The sequence below is a fragment of the Haemorhous mexicanus genome, chromosome 3, assembly GCF_027477595.1.
Source record: "Haemorhous mexicanus isolate bHaeMex1 chromosome 3, bHaeMex1.pri, whole genome shotgun sequence".
Taxonomy (NCBI): domain Eukaryota; kingdom Metazoa; phylum Chordata; class Aves; order Passeriformes; family Fringillidae; genus Haemorhous; species Haemorhous mexicanus.
This window is the reverse complement of record NC_082343.1, coordinates 45,026,950-45,039,251: the sequence shown is the minus strand read 5'-3', so window position 1 is coordinate 45,039,251 and position 12,302 is coordinate 45,026,950. Positions and strand designations below refer to the sequence as shown.

The window sequence follows — 12,302 nt, the reverse complement described above, 5'->3', positions numbered from 1 at the left end:
TTGTTGTGTTGTGTTTATAAACTGGCATGTGTAGTCTAAATTATGTTGCGGTCCCTCTCAGTTTTCATAAGCCCTTGAAGACCAGGAGCAATGTACAGTGGATTTTCCAGTAGCAGGATTTGGGGTACAGGATATAGACAAGGTTTGCTTTATTAACCAAGAAAAAAAACCTCATCTGCCTCTGGGAGCTAAACCTACACTTAATGTCTAAACCGAGAAAACAGATGTTGGTTTGAGTGTTTATATGAGTATACACATTTGAGTGTTTGTGTTTTGTTGTTTGAGAGGTGTTTTTTTGTGCTGTCCTCCTTAACTGGTGTTGCTTACGTAACTGAATGTAATCTCTGAATAAGGATGATGTTACCACAGTCATCGTTGTACAAGATACAGGTCTTAACTTTGTGAAAACTGTCTGTGAAGTTAGTAATTTGGATCTTTTTTAACTTTTTTAAACCATGGAAATCAGTTTTCTGTTTTCTGATTCCTTCCCAAAGTATGAAGTGATTAGAGTTCACTTTGACCAGAAGCTCTTCAGAACTGCTTGTTGCACTAATTTAAACGGCATTGTAAAAACCCAAAGCAACAGCAAGGATTAGGAATTTGAACAACTGTACTATTTCTTGACCTGGTGTGCAGTCATTACTATTCAATACTACTCAAAGATGGCTGTGGTAGCTGGCAGGAAGTGCTGTGACACTGAGAATCTTGACAGCTCTTCCCATGCATTCCTATGTTCGATTGCTCAGGGAACACCCTGCTATTTGCTACTGACATCTTCAACTACTGAAAAAAGGTTTGCATCAGTAAATGACTAGCTCTGTAACTTTGTACTTGAAGAACATTTTTAAATGCTAATAAAAGTGTTGAGTTCAGCTGAGTGAAAGATCATTCTGTACCAGCTGTGCTCCTCTATTTTTAGCTTTCTTTGAAAACGAATAGATTTTCATTCTTTTTACTACCTAGTATCATGATTAAAATAATTTCGCTTTGGTAAGTGTTATGTAAGTGTAATTACATTTGAATTTGAGAATGAGAGGTTGAACAACACAGCTAACACACAGTGATGTATCCTAGGGAGGAAGGGTATTAATTTGTTGGATTTTAATTGCAAATACCTTAGCTACATCTGTAGATTGTGCTGAAGAACTGATGGTCTGAGTTGTAAGATAGAAGCTATTTATTAGATGCTTTTAGATTTATTGTAAGATTTTGAGTAGTAAATAATAATCTATTTTTGTTTGAAGGAATGAAATTCTTTTCTGTTTAGGACTATACAGTAGAGACATCTGTGTATATGTTAGATGATTCATACAGTGTTTTGACTAAATTCATAGTGCTGAAACTAGAAACTTTTGCAAGGAATGGAATTTTTAAACCCTTATTCAACTTCATCCTATGTCTTGTAATTTGAAAGTCATCTAAAAAAGAATAACTGATAGGCATGTCATAAAAGATCACTGGAAAGGAATGTGTTGCATATGAATTAACAGAGTAGTTTCCATGTGTATTTTAATGTTGTTTACTTAGAAGCTGCTTCAACTTTCTATTTAAAAATAGCTTGGAACTACTGTTCTGCATTCCATCAATGTGAAAAAGAGAGTGGGTGATTCTAAAGTTTGTCCACTTCTGAATATAAAACTGCTTTGGTCTTTTTTTTTTTAAACTGGGTGAAAATGGGATCACATTTCAGGACCATATTTAAAAACCCAAATAAGTAAACAAACATCTGCCTCCCCACTTTCAAAGGATCTCTAAAATGATAAGAATTTTTTAATACTGAATCTGTGAAATTAGAGTTTTTCTCTAGTTTGGCTTTGCCAGCCTGATATTTTGAAATTGTGTTCTCTTCTAGAACATAGATACTGGTCTTAATTTTGATATTTTCTTTGTACAATGTCTTTTCTTACTATCAGTTTATCAGGATTACCAATCTGATTCCAAGGTCAGAGTTTTTCTCTTATTATCTCTCCAGATTGTGTTGACAATTTATATGATTTGATCAGTTCAACATCCCTAATGTGGGCCTTATGATCTTTCATCTCTGTCTTAAGAAGCAATTCTATCTTGATTAATGTTAGATGTAGACTTTTTGGGTGCTTATATTGTTGCCATCAGTTGGATTAAGAACTAAATTAGTAGGAAGATTTTTGCTACCATCATCCGTACCCAGAGCTTACTTGGGGATGTAACGAGAGCAGTAGTCTCATTTTTCACTTTCTTCCTCTCCTCAGATGAAAAGTGGGCAAGGCTGTTTATTAGTATTAGCTTTTATTCAGCTGAAGCCTTGATTCTGTGTAGAACAGCAGGTTTTAAACTGTGAGGGTGGAAGAAGCTACTACTTTTGTTTTGTTTTGTTTTGTTTTTAATTGAATGTATGGTGATAATGCTTTTCTCTTTGTCAGGATTTAATTTTCACTGCATTTGCTTGAGAAAAACCTTTGTGCAAAGCTGAGTATTTACTTTGAACTTTTTCTGAAAATCTTCTGTTATTCCTAAGACAGATCTTCACAGTGTAATGGAGAGCTGTGCATGCATTAAATCCACGAGCCCCAGAAGCTGCAGGGGAAGGGTTTTTGCTTGAGGGGCCTCTGTGGAGTGCCTGCGCCCCTAAGCTGGAGCACAGTGTAGCATTATTTTAACACTCTCCACTCCTTCCTTTGCAAGACTTGGTTTTGATTCTGATATTTCTCCTGAGATTATATTTTGCATGCATGCTAACATCAGTCCAGTCAGTAGCAAGGGGAATCCTCCCATTTCTGTCATACATGGATAGGCTACTTCCAGTTCCTGTCTCTGATTTCTTTGGGAAATGCAGAGAGACATAACCAGGGAGCAGTTCACATGATGGAAATACTCTGCTGTAATGTTCCTGTATCCATCCCTGAAGCAAAGAATAAAAAATAGATAAGACTCTATGTGACTGTACAGCAAAAGAGGGAGGCTAGTTGGGGTGAAAAAGAAGTTAAAGAACCAAAAAGAAAGAAAGCATGCTCAACTGAGTAAAGATAAAGATATGGGGGTTTCTAGAATAAATTGGAAAGCCAAATTTGAAAAAGGAGAAATCCCAGAAAAAACTAAGGGAAAATTAGAAATTTAATTTTTTAATTCTCTTTTTGCATTATCCTTCCAATAAGTCTTCAAGTTAGGGAAGAAGGACTGGCTTTCAACATGTGTTGATGACTTTTTAGATCTTTTCCATGTTTTGGGGACAAAAAAGAGAAGCATTTTTGGATGTCCATACCTGCTACTGCAATTATAAAAGACAACTGACACAAATACAAATATTGAATATTGTTATTAGTAGAACTTTGTACTATTTGTTCTATTTCAAACTGCTTTTATTATGCTTTAAAAAAGCTGTTTAGTGTTTGATAAGTCATATTGTGAGCATTAAAAGCCTAAGATAGTCCTTCTGACGTTCCTGTTCATTAAAATTGGTGGTTTCAACTCCTGATTTTTTTCCAGGTGATTTTTATGAATGTATACTGGTGCCAATCAAAATGCAGTGTTTCTTAATGCAAATTTATCTTTGCAGAAACATCTGCACTATTATAATTAATATTATTTTAATACTTTGATTTCAATTCTTCATAGCTAAATGTAATGCTACACATAATATAATGAGAAAGAAGTGGATCATTTAGCATGACAGATAATTATTTTAACCAAAGTAGTGTGTTAAACTGCCAGAAAAAGAAAAAAAATGACAATATTTAGTTAACATTTGATAATTTCTAGGGCTTGCACGTGTGACTCTTTTTGCTTCAATGCATATGTCAGTATATGTTTCTGGGAAGACTTTACCTTAAAAATGTGAGAGTGGCTTCATGCACTATACTCATTTTAGCCTTTTCTGCTTCCAGTACATCAAAATTGCCTGGAGTTTTTTCTGGTCTCTGTTAGTGGCCTGGAACAGTGAAAATACAGATTCAAACTCTTAGTGGTTAAAGTCATACAGCTATATGACTCTTTTACTGTAAATTTAAACATGAATTTTTGCCTCATCTTTTGTCTTGCTAAGGCAGTTGTTTAAACTTTTGATATAAAGACCAATATATTATTTGCAAATAGTTTTCTGTGCCTGGACTCTCTTTGGAGTTTGGCAAGGGACATCTCATTTAAAAATAAGAGCTCTGAGATTTACATGTATTTTCTTCTGTTTAGTATGTACTTTTGATTCAATTGAATAGGAAGGATCCCTGTAATTCGGAGGAAGCAGAATCTAGGTCTACAGCATCATACCCAGACATACACTTAATTTTTCTTTATACAAACTAGTTGTTGTAATGAAAATGTTTAAAGTATGAAGGTGAGATCAATAATTATCTGTGTACTTCAGACTACTTGTTTACACTGTCTTGTTTCTGGGCTACATACTGTGTTTGATCTAGGAAACTAAGTTTTATTTATCCGTACAAAATAAATCTACTTATCTTAGTAGGTTTCAAATCTGCAAATGATGTCATTGATTATACGTTTAAAATTATATCCTTACCTTATTGTCAGCACATATGGAATAGTCATGTTCGTTTGCTGAGATCCATCAGTAGTCAGAAATAAGGCTAAAAGCAGGGGAAATGTGTTGCACTCTTTGAAATTGGACAAAATGAGACATGCAACTTTTGTTCATTGTATTATAGAATGAATTGGTGATCTATGCTATGCTGAAGGGTATTTTTAAACCAACAAAGAGCATTTTAGAGATTTCCTATTTTTGTTTGGTAGAACTTGTCCTTCCTGTTTGAAAAGATCTGGCCTGTATTCACTGTTTGTGTCCTTAAGAGTTTGAAGGATTGTCCTCTTTTGTAGCCTGCCAAGTTGCCGGGCTGTGTCACAACACTGGGTGTTGCTATTAGAGATGTGGGGCGTGGCACCTCATGCTTACTGTAATGTTGGTGCTGTGTAGAAATGGCCTGGCAAGGCTGGGAGTGAGCACCAGCAGGAACTGCATGGGGAACATCCCACTGCTGCAAGGGCCACAGCTGCTCCAGTGGAGATGGACTGTCTTGTTTATAGGAACATTCTAAATCTTATTCCAGGTTTTGACTCAGATGAAGAATTTGGGCCGTTCTGTCATCAGACGCCGTTTCTAGGTGATGGTCTGGGATTGATGACTTTTGCCTTTTGTAAACTTTTTTTAATACTTCCTATGTTTGCACGTTTGCATGATAATGCAAGCTTTGGGCCTGGTGGGGTGGTAGAGCAAGGGGAGAAAGGGCAAGGCAGGCATGTTGTCGCCAGAATTCATACAAGCCTACAGACATGGATTTTGTTTGGCAGAAATAAGCTAAATCAATCTCCACAGAATATGGATTTTGGTTGTTTTGGTTTGTTTTTTTTTTTAAGAAGACAAATCTTAATGAATGCATCATTTACTCCTGTTCTGTGCAATGATGATCTGCATGGCATACTTCTATTATGTGGTGACTGATGTATTTTGGCAACCACACTGTATATCCATAGGTAATTGCATCTGTGTTTGTTAGATTATGTTCTGGTGAAATTCAGTGCAGATAGTAGAGTGCTTTAGTAATAACTATAATAAAAACTCAATTGATAAAAATAGTGTGAATTTATTGGTTTTCAAGTATGCAGATTACCATCAGCTTCTGCAAAGGCTTGAGACGGTAAAGCAGTACGAAATGAACAGTGAAGATTCCTGAGGAATCTGAGGGCTTTAAGTCCATGGAAAAAATGCAAACCTTTTTGCTGAACTATTACTGTTGTTGGTTGTGGACCTGAATTCTGTAATGGTTTTCTGCATATTTCATCAAGACCAATTTACTGTTCATATCAGCATTAAGTGGTCTGTACAAAACTGTCATACTGCTGATAGACATAAAAAAATTGCTTTGGGGTTGCCTTTGGATGCAGGTGTGGGGAAGCCAACTAGTTGGTGCATACATCTGCTGATTATCTTCAAAGCTGAGATGTAGAAGCCTACATCCATTTTCGCTAACTGAACCAGGATAATGACTGTAATACAGCCTTTTATTTTGTCCAGTTTTAGAGGTATCCTTATGTTACTTTTTTGCAGACCAGAGAGTAGCATCTTTTTGCACCTTGAATGATATGCAGCAAGCTCAGGGCTTGGAAGGAGCGCAGGAGTTACCTTTGGATGAGAGTCCCCCAGATGGAAAAGATTTTCTTGAGGATGCGGGGTATGTCAGAATTGAAGCATATTTCTTTCAAAGTGCATTATTTATTTCATTTTTCTTATTTTAAGGAAAGATTTTCTCCTAATGTTGCATGTCAAATTGCCTGAATGCATGTTTCATGGCTGTTTGATGGCAGACTTGTTGCTTTGACTTATAATTTCTTTAATTTTGAAAAATTTTGTCTCTCCAAGTCAACTTCTGTCTCACTGCAATAGGTCTGTAATGCAGATCAAGGTTAGATGCTGAGTTTCAGAAAATCAAATTTCTTACTGTATTCCTCCTTTACAATAATAATTTTTGTTACATTTATTTCGGTTTTCATTTTCATAGAATTAGTAACAGGAGCTCAACTCTGTAGGATGCAATAACCTGATTGGCATTCCATTGAGCCAATGTCTCAAACCTTGGAACAGGGTCTATCCTATCTTTGCAACTATTTGCTATTTGCAAACCTGTAATTTTTCTTTTATATGGAGGTAAATTAATCGAGAGAATCTGTAACAGAGAATTGCAGATTTTATGCCAAACTACCCAATTCTTCAAATTCTTCCCAGTGCTGTGAGAGAAATGCTTCCTTTTTTTTCCCCTGACTGTCCACCTATCCTGCTCTAAGGAGTATACTTGTTAATTTAAAGATCATTCTTTTTAAAGATTCAGCAGTATAATCTGTCCACCACTACACTTTAAAAGAAAAACACTTCTTTAATTAGTTTTGCTCTTCAATTGTAGGAATGGAAGAACGGGAAATAGAGGGAAAAGTCTTCTTGCTTGTTAGACTATCACATTTTAATTTGAACCAATTTTACACAAATTAGCTTGCTTACATGGTAAAGCACATTTATTGTAATGACTTTTAAGTCCATATCTTTCCCAAGGCTAATGATCAGTAAGGATTGCAAAAGACTGTTAAAGATGTTTCCCTTTTAGCCATGGCAAACCTGTCAGATTTGTGCAATTGCATGAAGCAGCCAATTCAGCTTTGAATGTAAAGCCTCTTTCTTCACCTGCTCTCTTTTAGATGCAATTATTCACATGATGGCTAATTGCATCTATAATGTATATGGAACTGTCTCCCACAGTGCTCATTGTAATTCAGAAAACAGAAGCTATCTCAGTATTTTCCCTCAGTCATGCATTTGATTAACCTGTGGCAATATTTTATGTGTTTTGACCTTTAAACAAAATATTTGTCTCCATTAAGCCATAGGTTTATCCTTTACTGAAAATGACACTACTGCACAGCAGACAAAAGAACTTTTTACAGCTCTTTTGGTTTGCAGTAATTGCTGCTGCATCTTGCTTGAGATTAGTGCTTATCAGAAAGCAGCTTGTTAACCAATGTGCCTGCACGCCATGGAGCAGTGAGTGTGACTTGGACTGTCAGGATATGTGCAAGTCATTCCTAAAACATTGCTTCTTAAAATCATTGTGACTTCTGCCTGATTTGCATGAGAAGCAGTGTTGTATTTCAGGTATTGCAGGACTGGATTTATGTTCTAGTAATAGTTTTTTACTGATGCTGGTTTTGTCTCTATTTTCCTAACTATGATTGGTTTCCTTTGCTATTACTAAAAGTGTAACTCTTCTAAAGCTGGGAAGAAGATATTTTTCACTAACTGAGAGTGAAGGTAGTGGTTTACTTTACAGGGAACATGCTCCAAGTACTCTGACTGGAAAAGTAAACCAGCTGGAAGTCATCCTCCGGCAGCTACAAACTGACCTGAGAAAGGTAAGAGACATCTAGCACCATAACTGTTCCCCAGTTTTAGTCGTTTTATTTTTACACAGAGATCATCGAGGGCTTGAAAAAAGTACCTCAGTTAAACTAGACAGGAGGACTCAGTGGTTGCTCAGAGCACTGAGGTGCAGAAGGTCCTGTGGGGAAACTGGCCCAAGGCAAAGTAGTTTATGGGTCTTTACTCCAGAACAACAGTCCTACAAATAGTCATACCGCAGAAAAAATGAAACACTTCATCTTTATTTATGATACTTTGGGTTTAACCTAAAGGGTTAGGGATATGGACAGGGCACCAATGCTAAGTACATAGCACCTCAGTTTTGTCATCCTTGTTGCCTTGTACTACCTTGCTCTTGTAGCAACGACTTGAATTGTGCCTCACATGCTGTCAAAATTTGGAGCTGGAGATTTTGCCAGGATGAGGCTGCTCTTGGTAGGAAAATAATCATGTAAGGAAAAATTTTGAAATTAGATATTGTTCTTCCTTGTTTGAAATCAATTACTTACAACTTGGGCTCTCACATATGATTTATTATAGCTAAAAGCTTCTAATGCTTAATTTTTTTTTTTTTGTTAAATGGTGTAAACGCCTTTAATTTTTCTATTAAAGTAACATCTAGTTTTCTTTTTGGCTTGCAGTATTTTCTTGGAATGAATGAGGTAGTTGGAGCATTAGGGGAATTACAGTTAACAGTCCTCAGAATGAATTAGGGAGCTCAACAAAATATAGCTGTTATGACTTGCATAGAAGTATTACCCATAAAAATAAATGTTGTCATCACAGCTACTCACTTTTCTCAACTTATATCTTTGTTAACCAGGAAAAACAGGACAAGGCAGTTCTCCAAGCAGAGGTGCAGCACCTGAGACAAGATAACATGAGACTTCAGGAAGAGTCTCAAACAGCAGCTGCTCAACTGAGGAAATTTACAGAATGGTTTTTTAATACGATAGACAAAAAATCCTAATGGCTGGGGCCCTGCAAAATACTTGTTTGAACAACGTAACAGCTGTATCTTTGAATTAGCGGGGTAATAATTTCACTGTGTTCACAATCCATTTTAGGTGTTTCTGCTACATTTTCTGTCCAGCTTTATTCATCTGAAAAGGAGAGAGAGCTGTGGCAACCCGTCTTTAAATTCATATGAAGAAAGCAGAGAATAGCAGATACTTGTTTGTGTGCAGATGAATGTAAAAAATCCTTAGTGTCATTTTAGACATTTTTAGAAGTTGCTCTGGCTGGGGCTTGCCTGAAGAGGAATATTTGGGGTTTTAGTTCCTGCATTTCAGGTGTGCTGGTGAAGATGTTAAAGCAATTTAAATTAGCTTGGGCTTCAGTATTGTAAGATAAAAAGAATAACCAGACATATACTTTAATGTTTAAAAGGTGCTCTATTTTTTTGTATGTACAGTAGTTTTATTTCCACAGTCCACATTGTCATAGCAATAAGAATGGAGGTATAGTGAATAGTCACAGAGCTGTGTTTATAAAATGTTAGCACTGACGTGTTTAACACTAGTTTGGATGCAGATACATTAGAGATTATTTATTTGCAGGAACAAATGGTGCCTGAATATAAACAGTGTTCTGATTTTCTAAAGATACACATGCCTTGTAAATGGCTCACTGGGGTTAGCCCACTCCCAACTTCAGTTACTTTTGTATAGTTGATGTTCAGCTAAACAGCTACACTGCTTAATGATTGAAATCATGTATGCTGTGAGCCAGCCAATCAGTTGTACAATGCCAAATTTGTTTATCTTTGTACAGAAGCTTTGATCAAGTGTCTTGTATTTAACACCTTTATTTAAGCTTATTTAACCTTAAATTGTTGTTTTTATAAAGTTTGTTTTATCTGCACTATGGTGAGGTCAGTTGGTTGCAAGTTGTAATATTTTGAGCTTGCCAAGACTGTACGGAGGAGTTCTAGAAAATTCTAACAATTGGATGCTGCTAGTACACAATTGATTTGTTTGTATGCTTTAACATTTTTAACTGTTTAATTTGAAATGAACATACATCCTGCTTTTTTAATAAATGTTAAAAATCTAAACCTGAAATATTTCATCTTGTATTATCTGAAGTCATTGTTACCAGCAATAACTCAGGTTTCTGTTCGGCTCGGACCCTGGACTCTCCATCCAGAGGCAGTTCAGCCCTTCAGAGCTGTCAGGATCCCTTGTTATTGAGGAGGGGTTGCCACCATTATCACCATTATCAGTTAATTTCTTTGGTGCATCCTGTCCTGGAACCCAGGAGTTGGCTTCCCCAGTCTGAACAAAAGCTGTTTGGGCTGGTCATAGGCATTGATTAAGTGGCCTAGGAGAAAAAGAATCCTGCATTGCTGACAAACTCATCCTGGAGAAAATGTTCAAAACAGGTTTAGTTTCTTCATATTTCCTTATATGTCAGTTGTAGCAGGAAATAACTTGCCATCTTCTTGTGCCAGCAACTGAGGATTTGATTGCAGTCTTAGCATATGTGAGATGCTTTGTATACAGTACTGAGCTTAAAGTCTACACCAAGAAAAGGACACCTTTGCAAAATGAAATGAAGCTAATGAACACATTTGAGTTACCCTGAGGAAAAAAAGTCCAAGACCATAGTTTTATCCCAGTTTCCTCTTGGCTGCTGAATGCATTCAGGCAAACCTATGGAAAATTACTGAATAATTAAAAAATATATTCAGCTCATGCAACTAAAATTCTGTGTCTATTGTTAGTGCACATTGGCTGAGAAATGTTTATAAACTGAACAAATGTCTGTCACTGCTGTAACAATTGTTCTGAGAGACTCTTCTTAGGAAAGGTTGTATATGGGCAAATAATCAAGCCTTTGGTATCCTTACATTGAAATTTAAGAGACCATTTTGTATTGTATTTTTCATTAAAAACTCTGACTTTTACGTACCAAACAATATAACTTACAATACACTAAGCTGTATTAGCAGGGTAATTAAACATGGCAGTCATGTTTTACAGTAGCTTCTGATTCAAGCACCTTGCAGAAGTCATTAGCAAACCCATCTGGCTGGAGGCCTTGCCAAATACCAGTGCTGAACAACGTGGGCAATTTGTCTGTGAACACGGTTCTGTGAGTCCTGGTCTGTTCCCTTCGTAAAGCTGTGCTAACAGAAATGAACTTGAGGGTAAGCTGGCTCTGAAGGAACATAGGTTTGGATAAGAGTTTATAGTCCAATATTCATTTGAGCTCTTTATCTCAGTTATTGAAAACCAGCAGGTATAACTACATACACAAAAAGGACTTTAAATAGTTATTTTTTCCATTTTTCCCATCCAACTGAAAACGTTTCTTTCCAAAAGTGACAGAAGGCTTTGTCTACAGAGCTCCTAGTTCTTTTGCTGACAAAAGCAGTTGTGTTGAGGGCACATGGTTCTTCTTTAATTAACCTTCACCATGGGGAAAAGTTTTTAGTCTGGCTGTTAGTGTTTTGATAACATGGGAATACAATATTTATCAGAGACCATAATATGGTTTTGGCACAGGTAAAGGACGTTTAATTGGACATTTTAATTAACTGGGGTTTTTAAGAATAATCCTCTTGGAAGCATTGTACTCACAAAAAAAGCTTGGTTTAGACACATGAAGGCAAAGACTACGTTTACATGAGCAACAAGTGTGGAGCACTAGGAAAATTCAGGGTGTTGCTAACCCAGATTTTGGAGATCTTTCTTTCTCTTCCTTGTCCATTTCCATGTCTGGATGCCTTTTAGTGGCTGAAATCATGTTGGGTTGGCTCTGTCTGAAGGTTCTGTGCTCTTAAGACCATTCTGTATGATCTGAAGCCAAGTAAGTGGAGGTGATTGGGAAATTGACTTCAAAGATGTGTTTGTGATCTGAATTAAAACAGTAATATGGAAATATTTAAAACATCAACAAAGCCCTCCCAGCACAGCAAGCCATGCTATGCAGTACTGAGGTGCCAAAATCAAATACAAGTTGATGCATATGTTTACTTCTGTAAGAGGGAAAAATCATGGCAAAATTACAAAATGTTCTGTTTCTGCCCTAGAAGTGACATATAGAGATTTATATGCATATCTTTATTGACGGGATCCTTCTTGAGACATTTATCACAATGTGGACTGTATTTTATTATGTACAGTTTTTTTCTGAGCCCACTATTACAAACATAAGGGATAATTTAAAGTGGGTTTTTTTTTTGTTGTTCCTGAGAGGGTAGTGTATTTGGTTTAGGCATGTGAAATAGCTTTATACAGAAGCTATTTAAGTCCTCTGTGTGTTAGTTGATGTAAATTCTCAAAATAGTTCATCTTTTTTTTTGTGCCTAAAATCCAGGGACAATGTTTAGAATATTTGTAATGCAAACTAGCTAATTGTAGAACAGATGTTTTTCTGTATGGAAATTTTTTTTCTGTATGGA

General features: G+C 36.3%; 1 protein-coding gene across 2 annotated transcripts in view; it reads left to right on the top strand.

Annotated features, from left to right (window-relative positions):
• Window positions 1-9,957, top strand: part of SIPA1L2 (signal induced proliferation associated 1 like 2) — a 125,877-nt gene extending 115,920 nt beyond the window's left edge. For both annotated transcript variants that reach the window (XM_059841605.1, XM_059841604.1), the window contains 3 exons: window positions 6,038-6,161; window positions 7,806-7,887; window positions 8,718-9,957. In XM_059841605.1, the coding sequence (XP_059697588.1) occupies window positions 6,038-6,161; window positions 7,806-7,887; window positions 8,718-8,864 (353 nt within the window). In that variant the 3' untranslated portion in view covers window positions 8,865-9,957. The remainder of the gene's footprint in view (window positions 1-6,037; window positions 6,162-7,805; window positions 7,888-8,717) is intronic.
• The last annotated feature ends 2,345 nt before the right edge of the window (window positions 9,958-12,302 follow it).